Source organism: Cricetulus griseus, chromosome 6, assembly GCF_003668045.3.
Source record: "Cricetulus griseus strain 17A/GY chromosome 6, alternate assembly CriGri-PICRH-1.0, whole genome shotgun sequence".
In the NCBI taxonomy this organism is placed as follows: domain Eukaryota; kingdom Metazoa; phylum Chordata; class Mammalia; order Rodentia; family Cricetidae; genus Cricetulus; species Cricetulus griseus.
The window spans coordinates 3,772,558-3,794,184 of NC_048599.1; the positions used below are offsets into that span (position 1 = coordinate 3,772,558).

The window sequence follows — 21,627 nt, forward strand, 5'->3', positions numbered from 1 at the left end:
CATGGCAGGGAATCTAGGGACAGACAGCTAGCAAAGAGCACTCAGTGACTATGGCTTGTGAAGGAGAGGCCAGGGAGCAAACATCCATGGGGCTGGAGCAGAAGCCTAGAGGGTTCACCCCCAGCCTGGGTTCCCAAGACCTCTAGAGAGATGTGGGGTTCAATCTCCAGTTCCCCAACTGTTCAGCATGGATTCAGGCATGGGGCAGCATGAGCTAGAACAGGCTCCCAGGACACAGCGGGGTCTCAGAAGGTAGCTTAAGGTGCTGCTTAGTCAGGGAGCAAGGTGGAGCCTGAGCTCCTTTGTGCTTTTCTTTTTGTCACCAAAGCTCCTGTCTACTCCCTTAAAACAAAAACACCAGCCTTGTTCCCACTCCACCAACAATGGGTACTTGGGGACATGGTACTGAGTGAGTTCCTTCATGCTCTACACAACCCTGATGTTAATCCTATAACTTCTCCCGTTTAACAGAGGACCCCACTAGCAGAGCCACCTGAGAAGCTGCGGAGAGCCTCATACAGGCTACATCACAGCATGGCTCTCTCACTACACACCTACTCTGGCATCTCTTGAAAAGAAGCCATCTGCTCCAGGATTAGGCCACTGCCCAGGACATGCCCATTTGGGGGATGGCTGAAACGCACCCCTGCATTCGGTGACTTCGGGTGGCACATGGCAGGAGGACATCCATAGCCATCTTAGGTCCCTTACTCTTCCTGCACCCAATTTGGGAGGAGCCATGAGAAGAGAATTCCAGGGGGCATTTAGGTCCCCCAGTCATGAGGTACCCAGTCTTGACACTGAGGCGACTGTCTAAGCCCTTGCTGAGGGGTGCTCAGACCTCTGGGTCTCCAGCTGGTACCTGTGTCATCCAGATGGGCATCGGAGGACAGAAGCTCAGCCTGGGAGGCCTCATCTGTCCCACTGGCCAAGGGACTTCCAGGCTGGATGCCATCCGAGGTCAGTGTCTCCTGCTCGGCAGTGGATGGCTCACTCTGCACAGGTTGGGAGCCTTCATTGGGACTGCATGCTTTACTTTCAGCATCTGCAAAGAAATTCAGCTGTCAGCCAGGCCACGCCTTCTTTACACCCTCTTTCATGCACAGGCCTCCCTGTGAAGGACGCCACGGATGCCCTGACATGACACCTGGCACCTCACACTCTCCTAGGAGTTCCTCTCTCTACACTGTGCTTCCAGATGAGCCTGGTACCCTCACACCCAAGGTCCAGTCTCCCATGTATCCTTGTGCTTTAACACCTACAAAAGATGGGTGATCCCCACCAACTCACACCCCTTTGCCTTTAAAATGACTTCAAAAGTCTGTCTGTCCCCACTCTAACTCTCCTGAACCATGGTCCTTGCCCTCACAACAGACTCAGACAACTGAGCCAGGGACACCTGACACGTGCCAACAGATGCTGGCTGCAGGTTGTGGTGCTAGGCTTGTTACACAGTGTGGCTGCAGACAGCTGTTCACCTCTGTACCCGCTGCTGACTGTCACCACAAAGAAACTGCCTGTCACTCACCTACTACTTGTCTGGAGATGAACAAGACATATTCTCAAGAGGCCAGCCCCACCAGAGGTCTGGACATCTGTGCCTGGGGCGAGCTCCTCTTTGGGCCACATCCCCTGCCCACAGGTTCTAGCAAGGCCAGCTGCCTCCTCCAAGGACAGAAACAACAGTGGCTATCCCACAGGGTGACCACTCACTGCTGGTCCACAGGGTGACCACTCACTGCTGGTCCACAGGGTGACCACTCACTGCTGGTCCACAGGGTGACCACTCACTGCTGGTCCACAGGGTGACCACTCACTGCTGGTCCACATGGCCTGCCCTCTCCTACAGTTTCATCTACAAAAGCCCTGATGAGCCTCTGAAGTATCTTAGCAGGCACCAAAGGTGTGCAGGCTCTGGACCACATCTGGCTTCTGGCTCTTACTGCCAGGGACAGATCAGCATAGCCAAGGACATAGGATCAGATGTCATCAAGCTCAAGACTGAATTTTCAGTCCTCTCTGCCTGGCTTGCTTGTTCTTGGCATATAGTCTCTGTTGTCAGACTCTGCAGGCATTGTGAAAATGTCATTGTCCTAGAGGAAGGACATGACATGATACTGAGCATGGTGACCCAGGCATTGTGAGGCACTCTGGAGTCTAAACACTGGTAAGTCTGATAGTTTTCATGTTTTAACAAGACAGGATAGGGTGTGTATGCTTCTGTGTGTGTATGTGTGTGCTCTTATGTGTGTGTGCTCTTGTGTGTGTACTCCTGTGTGTGGGTGTGTGCTCTTGTGTGCATGTGTGCTCCTGTGTGTGGGTGTGTGCTCTTGTGTATGGGTGTGTGCTGGTGTGTCTGTGTGTGTGTGTGTGTGTGTGTGTTGTGTGTGTTGTGTGTATGCTCCTATATGTTCTCCTGTGTGTGTGCTCCTGTGTGTGCTCCTATGTGTACTCTTGTGTGTGTGTGTGTGTGTGTTGTGTGTATGCTCCTATATGTTCTCCTGTGTGTGTGCTCCTGTGTGTGCTCCTGTGTGTGCTCCTGTGTGTGCTCTTGTGTGTGGGTGTGTGCTCCTGTGTGTGGGTGTGTGCTCATGTGTGTTCCTGTGTGTGGGTGTGTGCTTGTGTGTGTGCATGTGTGTTCTTTGTGTGGGTGTGTGCTCTTGTGTGTGCATATGTGCTCCTGTGTGTGGTGTGTTATCGTGTATGTGTGTGGGGGATGTGCTCCTGTGTGTGGGTGTGTGCTCTTGTGTGTGGGTATGTGCACGTGTGTCTGTCTGTGTGTGTGTGTGTGTGTGTGTGTGTGTGTGTGTGTGTGCACGCGTGCGCGCTCCTATATGTTCTCCTGTGTGTGCTCTTGTGTGTGGGTATGTGCTCATGTGTGTGCATGTGTGCTCCTATGTGTGTGGGTGTGTGCTCCTGTGTGTGGGTGTGTGCTTGTGTGTGTGCATGTGTGCTCCTATGTGTGTGTGTGTGCTCCTATGTGTGTGTGTGTGTGTGCTCCTGTGTGTGGGTGTGTGCTCGTGTGTGTGTGTGTGTGTGTGTGTGTGTGTGTGTGTGTGTGTGTGTGTGGGTGTGTACTCCTGTGTGTGGGTGTGTGTTCGTGTGTGGGTGGGTGTGTGCTCCTGTGTGTGGGTGTGTGCTCCTGTGTGTGTGTGTGTGCTCCTGTGTGTGTGTGTGTGTGCTCCTGTGTGTGTGTGTGTGTGTGTGTGTGTGCGTGCGTGTGTGTGTGCGTGCGTGTGTGTGCTCGTGTGTGTGTGTGTGCTCGTGTGTGTGTGTGTGTGCTCGTGTGTGTGTGTGTGTGTGTGTGTGTGTGTGTGTGCTCCTGTGTGTGCATGTGTGCTCTTGTGTGTGTTGTGTGTCTGTGTGTGTGCTCCTGTATGTATATCCATGTATACATGTACACACTTATCCCAGAGTGCACATGTGCTTTCACTGTGCATGTGTGCTGTATGTTCACATGTTGTATGTTCACATGTATACACTGTGCATGTATGCTCTATGTTCACACATGTCTTCAGCAGGTGTGCTCACACTGGTTGCTCACACAGGAGTGTCAACTTTACTGTCGCTGTCATGTCAGGAATGGAGGTTTTCAAAAGACACAATCTTGTCCCCCATTTGGCCAAAAATAATCCCCAGGAATTTCATGTTGGGAGGAGGAGAAGCCTGAGCCAGCTGGGGGGAACTCGCCTGCCAGGGAGATTCCACACAGCCCTGACAACTTGTCACCACCTTGCTGGAGACTCAGCAAGGGCCTGGTGGGGCTGAGGGGCCACTTTGGATGCCTTTGCTGTGCACCCTTCAGCTTTTGTTCAAACCTGACCCCCCCTCAGGACTTAGGGAGTCGAGGGACCACTCTGTTCTTCCCACTGAATAAGTCTCTTTTTTCTCTATTGATTTGTCTCTTTAATTGGCCTAATCAGGGATGGGTTGATGAACCTGTCTTCTTAGAGACTGCCAGAGCCCAGTCCCTGACCTTAACAACACCCCAAAAACTCTGTTACCTCCATCAGGGTGGGTGCTATGCCAGAGACAGGTGAGCGTGTGGTGTGTCCCTGCCACTCTGGGCCCCCACTGCCCTGTGTGAGTGTGAGCAGGGCAAGTGTTCGCTGTTTAGGTGGACTCAAGCCTGACAAAGGGCCCGTGTCTGCTATTAATTACAACCATAGCCCATCATCAGCACTATTACAAACAACACAAGCACCACAAGCTGCCCCGGAAAGCCCAACGGGTCCCAGGGAGGCTGCTCAGGCACTGCAGGCCTGAACTCTGCCTGGACCTGCAGCTCAGCAGCCTTGCTGTCCCGTTCTGGGCCGTGCATAGAGCTCCTGCCTAGTGTCATACTCAGGGAGAAGCTAAGTTCCCAAAATAGTCTGGAGGCGAGGCCTGTTGCTAAGAAATGCCAGGTGGGGCTCCTGTGGCCTGCTCAACTCTCACTAGGTCAGCTGGCCTCCTCCAGCCAACCTTTCTGTCCACTGCTGCTCTGCTCTTCCCAGAGCTGCAAGGGGAATGCAGAGCTGTGCACCTGTTTTACACTGAGCAGCTATGTCAGAGGAACCTGACACAGACATGCACAGAAACACACGTGCATACTTGATCACAGTGGGAGCACTCGTGTGCATTCCAGGTAGTGTGCATGCAAACTTACAGAAACCAGACAGACTTCCACTGTCCCACTCCTTGGGAGCAATGAACACAGCAATAATGTAATGTGTCCCTTATAAAATATCCAATGCTGGGTTATGAGAGTCCTCAGGTTGTTAAAAGAGAAGAAGACATCAAGTGCACAGGTGCAGGGTAAGGACGGGAGAAGGGAGGCCATAAGAAATGGCCTTTATCTGCACCAGAATTGGGCAAGGGGCCCCATTCCTGCTCGACAAGGTGGGTTGGAGACACTCCCAGAAATGGAAAATGGGCCGAGGAGGCCGAGTGGGAAAAGGTCACCTCTCTTCCCCACAGCACAGTTGTCTGACGGTGCCACAACAAGTTCCCTCCTGCAACCCAGCAGACATCCAGCATGGAAGAAATGCTCGGGATCCAAGGAGCTCATGGTGTGTATTGGTTAGTCACACCTTAAAACAAAGCGCTGAGAGAGAGCAAAGTGTGCCTGACACTCCTGGGGACACACAGGGCCTCTCCTGTCATTCCTGTTCAGAGGCCAAGTGATCGTCTGTCAGACTGCTTCAGAAATACTCTCCAGAAAGAGTGTGCGTGCGTGCGTGCGTGCGTGCGTGCGTGCGTGCGTGCGTGCGTGCGTGCGTGCGTGCGCGTGTGTGCCCATTTACAGTTGTGGGTGTGAGGCACAGAACTTTCCAGAAGGAAGGAATGCTGAGTTCTTGGGTCCTCTGAGGACTCTGGGCATGTCTGGGGACATCTGTGGGTCTCCCGTCCCTTTCACTGCCCCTTGCAGCCCCCTGAGCCACCTGGCAATGAAATCTGTTCTCTGTGTGACAGGCCCCATGAGACGGTCGACCACAAGGGGGCGCCCCTGGCTGCAAATTGATCCCACTTAGCTGGGAGAAAGTGGAGCTGATCCAGAATCCATAACCCACAGTTGGCAAAGCTGGCCTCCAGCCCCACCCACGTCTACCCTAACACCTGCACCCATCCTCACAGGGAAAGGCTGAGGTACTGTGATCCCTAGTCTGCATACTGACCCCTTCTGGGCTCCAGCCCTCCTTGACTTGGAAGGTGCAGCACTTACCAGTCCTGGCTAAAATGTCCCTCTGTGCTCAGGGCCCCTGACTTGACTCCTCCAAGGCCTGGCACTTCACCCAGCAGGTCTACAACACTGGCTGCATATGATGCATATAAAAGCAGGCAAAGGACTCCACCCCATGGTGTCCTGGGAAAAGCAAGTCCGCTGCCTCCAGAAACAACCTCTGTGGCCCTTGTCTTTGCAGCCTGGGACACCTACTTTTGCTCACAGACAAGGACAAGCTCTCCTGCATACCCACAGACCTCGTCCCTGGGACAGTCTGGGCATGCCCCTGTCACCCCAGCCTTGGAGGGAAGAAAAGGGCATTTTGCACCTAAGTTCTCTGCCCTCACAGTCTCTAGCCCTTCTGGTCCCTCCCCTGAGCCCCTGCACCCTGGGACCTGGTACTCACTGCTCCCAGGGCTGCTAGACAGTCTCCATACCCAGGAGAGCCACTTCCCATGTTCCTGCAGGAAGCTGGAATCAGCTGGGAGGCTTATCAGGTACTGACTGTGGCCCTACCCTAGAGAGCCTAATTTAAGAGCTGCCCAATAGCAGAGAGCTCCTGAAAGTGCCCAGGTGTGGCTCACCAGGGACAAAACACCCACCCCATGCAATCCCGTGCAACCAAATGAAAGCCATGCTAGACTCCTCACACTCACCTGTCATCCACAAACATCCCTCACACCCTGCACCGCTCAAACCCCCAGCAAGACCTTCAACTCCTTCATGCAGTTGTGATTGGTATTTGTAGCACCCCCTGCTGCCTGTGTCTCCCAGGCTCTGTGTTCTGTGAGGACAGCCTCTCAGTAGCAGGCTTGTCTATCAGCTCACACAGAGTCTGGCACATAGTGGGCACTCCCTCAAAATTTGTGGTGCCCGTTAACACCTGAGTGCTTAGCCACCTAGGGTGGAGTCTGCTTCTGGCCACTCTAGTTCCTGGCCCAGTCACTCTGCAGGATGGAAAGGGTGCTGTGAGGGAGGCAGGCTAGGCCCACGCCAGCCTTCCACCTGTTTTATGTGTCCCTGAGCTAAGAATGGACCTCACATCGTTAAACTGTTGGGAAGGAAACCAAAAGAAAGATAATAGTTCATGATTCATGAAATGATTGAAAATTCCAATCTCCATGGCCATAAATGAAGTTTCCTGGTGCATAGCCATGCCTACTCACTACCTATTTTTCTGTGTCTGTTTCTGCCTCAGAACAGCAGGCACGGGTGACGACAGCAGACTGCATGACCCCTGTGATCAACAGGTCCCCACAACTCTGGCAGGAGTTTAAGTCTGTAGGTCATAGGTAAATGGGATTTAGAGGGTAGAAAGATAACCCAGCAGCCAGGTAACTGGAATGTGGTTGGGGTTCTGTGAGGTCATGAGGACGGAGCCTCAGATTGGGGAGAAGAGGAGGGACAGTGGGATAGAAAGACAGAGCTCCTAGTCACAGGGCGTAACTTCTGCTCACACAGCGCTGTGTGCTGCCTTGGCACTCTGCCAGCAAGAAGGCTGTTTTAGCGACTATTCTCATCACCATGACCAAACACGCAGCAAGACAAAACTTACAAAGGGCAGATCATCTGAGTTACCGTCCACCATGGCAGGAAAGGCATGACAGACAGTGTGTGCCAGCAGCACTAGGGGTGTGAGGTGGCTTGCCTCTACCTTTGAGGGTCAGCAAACAGGGAAGCCTGGCTAGAAGCTGGGCTGAGCTTAAACTTCAGGGTGCACTCTTCCAGTGAGACACTTTCTAAAGATTTCACAACATTCTGGATATCACTTGCTGTGTAAGCCCTGCCCCCTGTGACCATGTGTTCAAAGGCAGGCCTCTGGGGAGTCCTATCCTATTCAAACCATAGTAAAGGCCACTTCAGAACTGAGCACTCTAGGACCCTGAACCTCCAAACTGTGAGCTACACAGATCTCTTTTCTTTATAAAGTTACCCTGTGTCTTAGATTTCATTATAGCAATAAAGGAAAACACCCCAAAGCCTAAGACGTTTACTATCTTTTTTCCAGACAAGGCTAGCTAGCTTTTTCCTAACTGTATCTCTAGAAGCCAGAAGCCATGTAATATGGCCAGTAAAGACACTACACCCCGGCCCTTCTGATCTGGTTGTAGCCAAACACGATTGAACACCATCACTGAGTCTGACCTCATCCATCTGACAAACACATGGAGTTTAGGGAAGCCCATGGCATCGCTTCTCTAAGTTTTCTTCATCTGTAATTCAATAAAAATTTATTGTTGACCAAAATCAAATTTCTGTCCTTATTTCCCCCTTCTTAATTGAACATAGCATCTTCAAAGTGTACGGTTGTTTTTGTTTTCCTGGCCAAAAGGAAAAATCCTTGGGGCTAGGGAGATAGCACAGTCAGACTCAAGCCATCCCTCCACCCTTGGAGAACTAGAAAGCAGCCCCCACCTGGCCACAGAATACCCCTTCCTTCTCTGATGGCTTTCCTGAGCTCTGAGAGCCATCAGACTTGACAGTCCCATCATGGGCCCCACCTCCCGTCCCCTCTGCCCCTGTGATTCGGCCCGGTGTCCTCTATGCTCTGGGGACCCCACTTAGGTCTGCCCTGGGGACCCCACTTAGGTCTGCCACCCCCCCAGGAGCCCGCTTACCTTGCTCCATCATCTCTAGAAGCCCCTGCTTGATGAGCTCCTCCCGACCATGCCTGCCAGCCATCTTCTTCTCCAGGGCTACAGGACACACAGATGCTCAGTTAAGTCACAGCTGGAGGCAATGCAGGACTACCATGCCTTCTCCATGTGCTCTTAGTTAACAGGAAGAGACAGGGAGATGGTAGTGCCTGAGGTCGGGGACTTGTTACCTGACAGAGCATGGGGTACACCAATTCTGAGTTTACTACCCAAGCCATGTAATAAGCAATGTCCAAAACTCCAGCCACAGGAAAGCGCGTCCCGGGACATGTTCAGGATATTATTTCTGCGATGTACTGTCATGATACCCTCATTAACTCTGGCCCCGAGGCATGATCACCCTCTACTTACTATAGCTCCTTCGCTCACAGCTGACGGAGCCACCCTCCCTTTACCCCCAGTGTTCAGGAGGCCCTTCTGTGGCTAGTGCCAGCTTTCTCTCCTTGGGAAGCGTCTTCCAGCCAACCCCAGGTTACAGCATCCAGAGGATCCACCACCCGACGGACTTTGGTCAACCCTCTTCTGACTGTCCCTGTGGTGTTCCCAGAAGGCATGCTAGGACACAGGACATTGCCTGCATTGACTCAGGTCCAACCAATCACACACACACACACACACACACACACACACAGAGAGAGAGAGAGAGAGAGAGAGAGACCTTCATCTGTCCACCCCCGAGAACCTCAAATACAAAACCACATAGTTGCTTAGGTCTTGGATGCTTTCTTTGAAAGCTCAGAGTGGAGCCTGCTTGTCAGTGGGGTCCCAAAGCCACTGGCTATGTGGGACAAAAGTCTGGCAAGTGAGCAAGAACACAGATGGCCCACCTTTCAGAGTTCAGAGTATCCACAAGGTTTGACAGTGCAAATGATATGTTCTAAAGTATTTACTGAGCATGGACTTGAAGCCATGTTCTGAGTTAGGTGCTGGGAGTTCTTGAGGAAAAACTAACATGTCCCCATCCTTGCAGAGTGTGGGATGATAAGGCCTTCCATCCATTACAGTTGATCTCATATTGACTGAGCACCTAGTGTGTGCCCTGTGTATTGGGTGCAGAGCGGGACAGGTCTGGTCTCTACTTGTGACCAACAGGCCTGGGTGTCAGAAAGGACACATGTCTACAGGTTGAACTGTGGACTCAGAAGCAGGGAAGGGAGCCCACTGGGGACACCTGGACAAAGAGTGGACGGGGATTCAGGACTCTATAGGAACAAGACACTTTCTGGTGAGTTTTCTTTCTGTAGCCTCAACTTCCAAACCAATTTCCATGTGTCAGTGACCTGGAGGAGGGGACAGTGAGGGTAGACTGGAGGACAGGCTGAGGGGGGAGGAAAAGGAGGAAGAGACAGGGTCTGAGGCTCTCAAATTGGCCTTCCTCTGCTTGTCCCTGGGATACATCCACTGGGCAGGTTGGGACATAGGACATTGCTTGCACTGACTCAGATCTGATCGCTGACCCAGTGTCAGCTAAGGACAGCAGGCCCACTTGCTCTTTAAGGCTTAGAGGCCTCTGTCTTGTCTCATCCTAATATGGGGACTGGACATCTTAAAATTTACAGCATCAGAGCAAGAGGCTGAGAATAAGAATGTGGGTGGGATACAGTGCTCCTACCCAATTTCCAAATGCCCAAGTCTGGGACCCAGGGGCGGAGCTACCAGAGGTGTTACCTAGAGAGTCTCTGTGTTTCAGGGTCCCCAGAGCAGCTTGACAACCCCAGGCAGGAACAGAGCTGTGCTGCAGAACCTTTTGCCCAGAGGCACTGGCCCAGTCTTCCCAACCTTCCAATTCCACAGCATCGAAGGGTCACAGGGGTCGCCTGCTCCAGCCCCCGCCTCTGGGGCACTCCTGACCTATGGTGGGACCTTGGAGATAGAATGCCCAGCTTTCCCTCTGCTTTCTGCCTGGCACACTGGAAGTGCTTGTGAATTCTTGAACAGTTCATCTTGTTTTCGCTCTTGTCAGGAATAATTTGTCAATCAACTTCTTGAGCAGTTAAAATAATTTGGTAAATTGCATACACCAGAGTGAATGCTGGATCCTCCTCCTCTACCACCTTGCACTGCCCCACCCCCACCAGGCTGGATACGCTGTGGGTGCCTGGGCTTTTGTCTCCAGCATGCTCCAAGCCTTGGCGCCTGTGTCTCTTCAGAGCTGGGCAGGAAGCTAGGGCCCCTGGGACCTCAGAGGCAATAGCCTGAGACAGGCACTTGCCAGGCATGTCCCTGAGGCCAGGGACTAACTCCACACATGCAGCAACTTCACTAATTGCTTACAGCTCCAGCTAAAAGGCAAGCTGCTCAGCAGGAGGGCCTAAGTCCCAGGCTTCTAGGCTCCTGGGGTTGGTGGCTCAGGAAGCTGAGCCTTCTAGGAACCCAGCTTTGGTAGCCAGGGCTCAAGTTGCCACTCCCTGCCCCGGGCGAGCAGACTCCTCTCTGAGTCCTTTCCCCTCTCAAAGGAGGATAGGCTCACATGAGAGGGGTCCTCACTTGCCAGATGCTGCCAGCCCCTGATGCTGTGGCCTCTCATTTGGTCATTCCATTCTGTACACCATGCTACAGTGCACTCTTGGAACCAACCATATGGCTGATTCTGAGATGGCCAAGGCGATGGGACAACCCCAACTGCCACTGAGCTGGGCATAAGGGTGCAATACAAATGAGTGGGGGAACTGGTAGATCCTCGGGCAGGGGGAGGTAGTTGGGAGAGCGTCCCTAGACTATGCTTACAGCTGGGGAGTGCACCTGCCTGCTCAGGCAGAAACTGCACCCTGGCAGGCAGATCCTGGAGCAGTAAGGGCCATAGGCAGGGCCTACTTCATCTGAATGGGAGGGTCAGAGCTATGCAACAGTCATTGGTGAGCTTGTGGAATGTGTTCTGGAAACGAGAATGTCAGCCCTTGGGGGCTAGGGTGATGGCTCAGCAGTTAGGAGCACTTGCTGCTCTCCCAGAGGACCTGGGTTCAGTTTTCAGCACTCTCTTTGGCAATTGACAACAGCTGGTAACTCCAGCACCTTGGGGGAATCTAACCCCTTTTTCTGGCCTCTGCAGGCACCAGGAACATACATGGTACACACACATACAAATACAGTCAGGTAGAACATTCACACAGATGAAAATAAGTCTTTAGAAAAAGTCAGCCAAGGGCACTGAATGAGTACCTGCTGTTAGCAAGGTCATGGCCAATCAAGTCTGGGGTGTATACAGTCTGTGAGACGACCCCTATCAGGTAGCCAGTGAAATGCAGTAACCAGAGGGAGGCTGAACCACTCTGTGTGGTGTGGGGACTCCTAGTTACTAGTGCCGCCCTCCTCTCCCCAGGCTCTCACCTGACGTGGTCTGTTTCAGCTTCTCGTTTTTCTTTTTCCTCCATTTCCATGGTTTGAAGATCCTGCCCAGGGTGGCCAGCTTGCTGTTCCTCCGCACAGGGGGAGTTCGAATCCCTGAGATGAGAGGCTCGGAGCGTGCTGGGGGAGTTTGGTCCATCTCATCTGCAAGATAAGAACAGGCAAGGGTCTCAATGGATGATTATCAGGGGATCTCATAAAGCATATAGTTCAGGGAATAGGTACCGCACTGGACTGTTTCTGGGCCTCCTTCAGATACACAGAGAGAACACAGGAGGCAGGGTAATTCATGAGTGGTGTGAGCCATTTTCCTTCCATGGAGACCTTCCCTCCACAGCCCTCACAGTTCACAGCCCTTGCCCACCCTACCCCTTTGCCATGGTTGGCTAAAGGCTGGCTGACCGCATGATGGACCTTTGTGCATGCTATGGCTGCCGTCCACATTGCTGTCTACCGTCCACACTGCTGTCTACCATCCACACTGCTGTCTTTCCCAGTTTTCCTCTGCCTCAGCCAGGGATGTCCCAAATTTTGACACTGGGTATGGTATTGTCATCTACAGACATGTTGGGCTATATCCATAACTACCCTGGGATGTATGCTGCTTGTGGGTTCTACATTAAACACACATATTGGGTATAAACAATGTACTCAGATAAGTGTTTTTCCCTCCAGGAAATCCTTATCCTTTCCCTGCCCAGAATGGGCCAAGCCCTTGGATTATGCACTGTACACATAGGCATCAAGGAACCGCCCCCAACCGCCTTCTCCTGGTTATCAGCTGTCCAAGAGCTTGGCCCAGACCAGGACCAGCTTCAGAACACCACACAACACAGGTCTGGCAACCAGAGCACCCCAGGGAATGACTACAGAGCAAGCTGAGACTGAGCGAACCAAGGGAACATCTGGCCTTTGGGTCCCTCCTTGCTGGTGACAAGGACACATACACACAGTGGAAGGTGCACCTAGACAGATGGACCAGGAAATCCCAGGTAGTGCAGCGTGTCATGCTAGGGACGGACAGCAACCTGCAGGTCCAGCTGTTAGCTGTGATCTGGGTCTGAGTGACGTGTTCCCAAACTCCTGGTCTCCTATGTATGGGACTGAGATAAAAGCTAACCCGTTTTTGCAAAAAGTAGTGAGGGAGCGTCACTTAAAGCGATGGGAACAGCGGGTCACATGAGTCAAGGACCCAATAATGTATTTCTGAGGTTCCTTCCGTGAGGTTCCAGAGAAGGAAGGGCTATTCACTGAGAAGCATAGTGTGGACAGTTCTCTGTTCTGACTATGAATTAGGTCATATAGTCATTCTTCACTGTGCATATCCCTTGCCATGATGCTTTTGATTTTATTATATGTGTGTCTACTTATGAGAAGTAGGGGGCTTTCTCCCCAAAAGTTGACTTTGAGGACACTGTTTGCCTTGCCATCCATGTACCCCAAATGAGTTCAGATCATATCACCCTTTTCTGGTCTCACACCTGGACACAGAGTATGATCAAATGGAACTGGCTTTAAGTTTGGTGGTTGCAAGCAGAAGGGAAACAGCCCTTGCTTAGCAAGGGGTATGCGTGCAGTCTGATGCAGGCAGGGACACAAGTCGGGCTCAGGTCACTAGGAGCACTGTTTGTACAGGGGTGTGTATGTGTGGTTCAGGCAGGTGAAGGAGCTGGGCTGCCAAGAGTGTTACTAGAAGAGGGGGTATGACCCAAATAAGTGATATCCAGGACACTCCTATGCTTACCCTGCCTCAGATCTGTTGGGGACTGGCTAGCTTGCTCTCCTCTCCCTAACCAGGGTACAGGTGTGGGAGAGAATCGGGCAAAGCCACAAGCACAGACACAGAGAAACCCAAGGAGAACCACGAGGTCAAAACTACCATGCAAGTGGGGAGTAAAGAGGCAGAGACAGAGGCAGGAGGGACTCCATGAGGAGTTCCAGGCCAGCCACGCACACAGCGGGACCCTGTCTCAAAGACCTTGAAAAAGATATGTGCAAAATCATGCTACTTCAATGTGCAGGGTGTACAGTGTGCAGGGCGGAGTGCAGGGCAGAGTCAGGGCGGAGTACAGGGTGGAGTGCAGGCCCAAGCTGCTGTGTGCATGGGATGCATTTGTACCTGTACAGAAGCAAAGCTCACTGCTGGGGCTGGGCGAGGAGGGACGGGGACACCCCACACAGGGTGTTTCAGGGCTTCAGTCACATGGGGCTTTGTTAGAAGTTTAGTTCATATAGAAAACAAAATTCAGCAAGAACAGACTACAGGAAACAACTGGGTGCAGAGCAGTGCCACCAACAACTGCTCACCCTGGATCCCAACCCAGATGTCACAGCTTAAACAAGAGACCCTTCCCCTGGCAAGGAATATTGTCACTTCTAGCAGTGATCGAATCCTGAGTCCCATCCAAAGCTATTAGATACAAACTTCCAATGTCCCTTGGAAGAAGTTGAAGGCCTGACATAAGCCATGGATCTTGACCAAAAAAGCCGCCTCGCCCTATGACCACACTGCCACCCCAAACCTCCCACAGCCTGGGGTCCATTTGCCACCAGAGAAGGGACTCCAGAGCCTCAGCAAGGCCTGGAGAGGCAGGCAGAGCAGGACTGGGTGTGACTGTACCCCAGAAGCGCCAGGCTCTGGGGGGTGAGCGAGGGCCAGCCTTTGGAATCCAATGGGTCAGGATCACAATAAAGCGTTCCATCGAGGCTTTCAGTAACCCACCTTCCCCACGGTCCGCCGTGACCCATCTGCAAAGCAGGAGCTGCCAACCTCATGAGGGAAGGGCCAGCACGAGGCAGATCCCGAAGGCTCTCAGCACACTGACTTCCCCTGTCTCTCAGGACAAGCCTAGGGATGCTCTGTTCAGGGGACCTCTCTGCAAGTACCACAAACCAAAACATAAGGGGACCCAAGATGACATCCCCCACGACAGTGTCACAAGTTAACCAAACACCTGGCAAATAGTGGGGAACAGGACATGTCAGGAACAACGGCAGCTGATAGGTGCAGGTCAGTCTTGGACACCTCCTGCCATCAGTCACTTCCCCATGGCCACACGGGGAGTCCAGACAGGATGCAGACAGCCTCTCCCTTCCCAAGGCAATCTATCCCATGATCCTCCCCCTTCCCTTTCCTTCCTCCTCCCACTGGTGCCAGATGGGTACGGAACTGCCAGCCTGTTGGTCCCAGCAACATTTATGGCACAAAAGGACAAAGGACAGCAACAGGCCAAGTCTCCTAAGCCTCCGGCTCATGTGACGGAGAAGTCACCAGTGCATTAGACAGCACAGTGCCTTGCCTCCTTTATACCCTGTTGCAGCACCAGATAGGCACACAGTGTGAATGGTCAAGGGAATCACAGAGGGTGGGGATGCCCATCAAGGTAACTAGTACATTCCCACAAGGGACACCACGCAGGCTGTGGAGGAGGATGGCGCATGCTTGGCTGAGCCTCCAGGGCCAGAAGCAGCACACATAGATTAAACTACAAGTCAGTCAAATAACTTCATTAATGACCCAGATCACTGGGACCCTGGCCAAAGTACCAGCATACCTGGTACTCAGCCCCAGATACCTACACTGGACCTCTGCCCAGAGCCCTGTGAGCCCTGGACATAGGAAGCCAGTGAGATCACTTCCTGCTCAGCTCCACCTCAGGTGCCCCCTGGCCAGGGGAAGACAAACTGTCAGTATAGTCTGTGCTCTGCCACACCACTGCCATCAGCACTGTCCAGCCTACACACACATGGGCACATGGCTGGTGAAACTGCTGGGAACACAAGGCCAGAGGCAGCCCTGGGCCTCCGTCCTGGCACTCATGCTCGGTAGTAGAACGAAGTGTTGGCCATTCTTCTGCCATCCTCGTGCTTTCTCTGCACTGTGGTCTGTCACGATGGGTGGGGATATCTTCTTTGTTGTGACTTGCTTCTGCGTTGGGTGAGGGGGAGTGGGAGGGAGAGCCAGGCTTCCTCCCTCTCCTCCCCTTCCTCTCCCTTCATCACCTTCTTTCTCTTTCTCCTCCTCCATATCTTCCTCCTCTTCCAACATTCTCACTATCAATGTCAATATCATCACTGTGCTTGCCTCCCCCAAACCTTCCCCTCAGTGGCTAGCATAGGTTCCGGAAGGGACACCCTGGGCTCTGTCACACAGTCATCCTCACTGCACAAAGGACAGAAGGGGCACTTGGGCTATTCATCAGACTGCACTCCTCCCTTTGCTTAAGAATTCGTCCACCCATCCGTCCATCCATCCATCCATCCATCCATCCACCCACCCACCCATCCATCCATCCACCCACCCATCCACTCTATCATTCTGCAAAAATGGACTGGCATCCACTATGTACCAGGGACTTGTGTAGGGACGCATTGTAAAGAGAAGAGGAGACACAGAACACTTGCCCTCCTGGGTCATAGCTGCCGTGGAGCAGGGGACAGACATGGTGAGTAGGGATGGAGTGCTCATCTTTAGAAGACATTCTCTACTGCCCACCTCTTCATCTGCCTTCATCACACCCATCACCTGCCACGATGCCACACCACATGCGATTTGCATGTGTGCATGCATGGTCATTGGGGCCTCCACTCTTCCCTCCCTCACCCCGCTGGGAGCTCCAGGACAGAGTTCTGGTGGGGTAGAGGGGAGGCACTGTCCCTGGGGCTCAGGGAATCTTGGCACAGTACATGCAAGATGGTACCAGGGAACCCCTGATGCAGAGACCGGGCTGCATGCTGACCCTGCAAGCAGGAAGCATTGGAAAGGCTGTGCAGAGCTGGTCTACTGAATGTCAGAGGAAGCTGCTGTACCTGCAGAATGGGCTGTGCTGGTCTGAGGATGTCCCAGGCGAGAGATGGCAAAGGGTGACCAACATTTCAGCAGGGAGCTACTGCAAAATCTTCAGCTCAGAAACCCTGTGTATGGTACCCAAATAATCAGGTGGCATAGACTGGTTTGTCCTCGTGGCTCTCACACCATCAGGGAATCAAAAGGCTTCATGGGGGAGGGGTGGGAACAGCTTGCAGAGGTCTGAAAGCTGCGTACTTGGCCTCCTTGCCTCTTCCTAACCCGAGTGTCTCAAACCCAGGCCAGGCAGGCAGGTGTCCGGGAGAAGAAAGGTCAGCATGCATGTCCTGCCATTTGGAGAGTGATTACCTTCAAACACCTGAGACAGATGGGCAAGTGTCTTGAACTTGTGTATGGGGAACTCACTGAGCAGGGGACAAAACCTGTGCTGTTTCAGCAGGTACAGCCCTGCCCCAGACACCCACCCACCCAGGGACTGTGCTGACACACGGGGAATGAGCCATGTATAAATCTTAGTATTCGGTAAGGACCACGGGCGTGTCTACAAAGGGAGGGGACAGGTGAGCAGTAAGCAAGCATCCTGCTGTCTCCTTCCTGTGAGTTCTCTCCGGGAGCCTCTCTCCCTGGAGTAACAGATACCACCTTCTTCTGGAAAAGAGACTCTGGGAGGTGCAAAGGCCTCATTAGTGGGTCCCATTAGCAGGTCTCTGAGTCACACAGGAGTGCTAAATGCTGGGCCACCTCTGCCACCTCTGAGGCATTAGCAGCTAATTGCTGTAACACCAGCTTCCATATCTAGTGGCTGCCTTCCATGTGCCCCTGAGTAACCTTGAGAGAGGCTTCCCTCCTGAGACTCCCGAGTGGTCTACTCTGATGTGGTATCCACAGGCAGGTACGCATCCAACCCCATCTTGGGCTCAGGGTGGCACATGCACACTGCTCATGAAAGCAAGGGTCAAAAACAATCCTGGGCCCCACACCTGGCTGGCTGCAATGAACTGCAGGGCTGGTTTCCATGCCCACTGCTTGGGACTCCTGGTCCCAACCCCTTATTCCTAGAGTCCTCACCCTCTGAGCTCCCATGCCCTCAACCATTGCCCTGCAACTCACTCTGCAACACCCAAGGCTGCTGGAGCGAATACCTGCTCAGCCAGAGATTCCAGGCTACAGGGTTACAAAGGCTGGAACTGGGACTGTTCCCATCCATAATTCTGACGCCCAAGCATAGGGTCAACGGTCACTTCTGCTTCTCCCTAGAAGACCCACCACTCTTTCCCTCTCTACCGAGATGCCTTCCCTTCTAAATTCCGTGGAAGAGACCCCACTTCTCTAGGGAATGAAGTCAGACACTTGAGACCCAGTGGCCTCAGGGTGGTAGGGACCCACGGAAGAAAATGGTTATCTTCTTAACTACATTCATTCATTCACTCACTGATTCATTTATCAAGTGTCCGAAGAGGGCTGCTGTGTACCAGGAAGGCTCAGGCTTCCGGAAAGAGTGATGGGTGCCATTGTCCTTCAAGGTGTTACCTTCTTCTGAGAGAATAAAAGATCCACTGTGGAAGCTGCTGGTAAGTACAGAATGAGGTGGACAGCTCTGCGTTCTGTATGGAGTCTTTCCCTCTCCCGCAATCCAACCGAGAAACATCACAATGGAACAAAGGCCAGGGCTAGATCTGAGGGTTCTAGGTGCTGGGCACTGTCCCTGCCACAGAACTTGCTGAGCTCATGGAAAACTAGGAGAAGCCCAGACAGGACCTGCTGCAGAGGGACCTCTTGGAAAGTGCTGTGAAAACTGCTGGGGCCCACGGTGGGAGTGAGAAGGGCACAGAACCACAAACATACCTTTCCTGGGAGTGCACAGTGGGCACAGTGCCAGCCCCAGATGCTGGAGAGCCCAGAGAGAAATATGAGTGTAGAAGACTCGGATGTAGCAGAAGTGGCATGTTGAGTTTATGACTACTACCCACACACACACAAGCACACACCACCAAACCATCCCTATGGGCAGCTGCATCTATCTCATTGGCTGGAAATAAGCAGGGTATAATACCTAATTTTAAAAAATTAAATTCGCTAACATTGATACATGAGCAACAAACTAATTTTCTAGCAGGGATCCATGCACTTGGATTTGAAAGATCGTAGACTAGAGTACAGAGCAGAGGGCCCAACCAAGAGTGGCAGGTGGCTGTGACAAGTGTCCTGAGGACAAGTGTCCTGGTCCCAGTATCAGACCAGTCTTGAGACCATGGTGAATGTCAGACCACTGGCTGGCAGGGCTGAAGGTGTGAGGCCGGGACAAGACCTAGAAGCCAGGAAGCAAGGCTTGCCATGTCTTTATAAGACACAGCAGTGGATAGAGTTCTGCTGTATGCCGTGTTCTGTCCTGTGCACATAACATGAACTAGAACCTTCTATCCCGTCCCATTCCCAGTAGGTGGAGCACCATTTTCATCCTTGTGCCCACACTGGGAGTGACTAAGATGTCCTGGAGACATGTGTCCCCCTGTCCATCAACATTCAGACCAGTGAGACAATCGACTCCAAGGAATTGTGATTTCTTCTTTTCATGCTGGGAGAAGGGAAAGGCTGAAGCCACAGGAACTCATCTCCCAGGAAGAGATTTCACTCAGTTCTGATAGCTTGTCAGACCCTCTTGCAGTAGAAACTGGAGCCCAGAAAATGGCTGACTTGTCAGTGATGGGCTGGACCTGAGACAACGGCTGGTCAGTGATGGGTGAGAGAACTCCTTGACCAGGATTGCTTAGCTACTCTGACCCCTTGCCCTCCTCTATTTAAACCTAAACCTCATGTCAGGACCTGGAAGATGGACTTGGGGTCACTGAACCTCCTCTTCCCAGAGTGACCACGTTGAATCAGTCTCCTTTCCCTGCTTTTCCATTACTTTGTCTTGAATTGACCTGTTGAGGACAGATGGCCAAGCCTGGTATGTTAGGGCTGACAGGACTCGGGCTCTGACCCTAACAGCCCCAGGGACGTCACCACTGCCTGACAATGGACAGTGACTCTCCTGGTCCTGTGCAGTGATGGAATTCAGTGAGTGACAAGAGCCAGAGCCCTCAAGACACCCACTCAGCAGATCACCAGCTACCATCAGAGAGAAAGGGAGACTGGGGACTAAACCACCAAGTGACCTGGAGCCAAAAGGCCCATTGCTGAGGGCAAGGCAGCAGGCACAAGGTTTGACAACCATCCCTAAATTCCCAACATGCATGGGTAGGAACCTACAAAATCAAACTTAAAAATTTTCAAGCCTTACATATGCAAATGCACCCCTCTGTGACCTCCATAACTGGAAAAGTGCTGAGTAACAGCAACATCTTGCTGTTCCTGTCAAGCAAGCTCAAAAAAGGAAAACTGGGCAACCTCCCCTGGAGGCAGGATTAGTGCCCCCCCCCCAGGCTTCTCATATGCACAGCTTAGTATAGAAGCAGAAACTGCCCATTGCAGGGGGTGATGACAACATGTTTATTTAAAAAGTAGGGAACAGTGATATTCCTACATGCCTATCAGGTTTTGGAGACTCCAGGCAGTTGCCTCCCTTTGGTTGAGCTCATCCATACACCTTACACCATGGATCCCATCACAGCTCACTTTGACAGAAACCCCACCCTCTGGCTTCAGAGTGTAGAGTGAACAGGGGCCTTCCTATAAGGAAATACACTCCCTTGATCCACACAGCTCCTAACTCTGCACAATGCCAGGTCCTGAAAGCAGACAGAACGGAAGAGTGAACACTCTCTGAACTAGTGGGTGATACTAGCTTATGACACTGGTGGTGTCTACAGGGTATTCCAGGTGACCTCACAGAGGGAGGCTCTGTGTATGGTATGAAGAGGTAGCTAAGAAACACTGTCTATACCACAAAGTCCCTCTTGAGAAGCCACACTCCACCCTGACACAGTAAAGGCTCTGACAGGTCCTGTAGTAGGCAATCGTGGTCAGCCTGTTTGATCACTCCTGACAGCAACAGGTCCACAAACTGCTGAATAGAAGACAGTTGTTAAGACCAGGCTCAATGTCCTCCTGGCAAGAAATGTTAATGCCTATTTCTTATTCTGAAAACAAAAGTCTTCCCTGATATCTGCACTCCCAAGTTAATGAGAATTCTCCAACGTCCTACCAGAAGTTGGTTCTCTAAGCAGCCATGTTCCCTTAGCTGCCCAAGGCCTTGTACCCAGCAGTCATACTGAAATTAAAGCAAGAGAAATGGCCACCATTGTCACCTCTGATGTCACCCAATCAGCCGTTCTTGCTCAGATGAATTGTGGGATAAGACAGTGCTCTAACCAGAGTGCCATCTGTTTCGAATCGACCCGTGGTTCTGTTAATGGTCACCGGCCGGCCAGGCAGATGGCCAGTTTCCCAGGCAAAGCTGAGTGCAGGCTGTAACTATGGAGGCTCTGGAGATGCTGGGCAGAGCTGGAGGCAAGAGCCCAGACAGGAGGTGATGGAGTCCGGAGGAGGAATGGGAGCATCCCTGCCAACATCACTCTGCTGTTTAGATGCTTCTGGATTTCTCAGAGCAAACTCTGAGGCAAAGTCTCAGGCAACAAGCTACCTACATTTTCACAAGGGTTGGAAAGCAGCTTCTAGAGACATTCTCCTAAAAATTACGTTTTGCAGAAAGGAGAGAGTGGGGAGAAGGCAACTGGGGAGACCTCAGCCCTTCACTACAAATCTAAGCAAAAGTCTGATTCAAAGTCCGCATTCTGAACTTTCTAGAACCAAAGAGCTAGATTAGCTCCTTCCATGACTCAGTGACAGCTACAGATGACAGGCTGATTTTAAAATGGGTCTCTTGGAGCAGGGGAGACAGCTCCATGATGAAGTCCTCGCCACGTTAGAGAGACTGAGTTCAGTCCCCAGCAGCCACATGAAAAGCCAGTGCAGGCAGTGCACACTCACAATCCCAGAGCTGGGAAGTGGAAATGCAGTGGTCCCCTTGGCTCTCTGCTAGTCAGCCTGCACTAACTGGTAAGCCCAGGTTCCAGTTAGAGAGCCTGTCTCAAGAGCACAAGGACAGCGCCCAGAAAAACAGCATCTGAGGTTCACCTCTGGCCTCCACACATTTGTGGGAAATGTACCCA

General features: G+C 52.3%; 1 protein-coding gene across 1 annotated transcript in view; it reads right to left on the reverse strand.

The window, feature by feature from the left end:
- Phactr3 (phosphatase and actin regulator 3) overlaps positions 1 to 21,627 on the reverse strand; it is a 197,777-nt gene that overhangs the window by 71,601 nt on the left and 104,549 nt on the right. The window contains exons 2-4 of the mRNA XM_035446563.1: positions 11,689 to 11,850; positions 8,323 to 8,400; positions 863 to 1,045 (exon numbers count right to left, since the gene is read on the reverse strand). Of these exons, the coding sequence (XP_035302454.1) occupies positions 863 to 1,045; positions 8,323 to 8,400; positions 11,689 to 11,850 (423 nt within the window). The remainder of the gene's footprint in view (positions 1 to 862; positions 1,046 to 8,322; positions 8,401 to 11,688; positions 11,851 to 21,627) is intronic.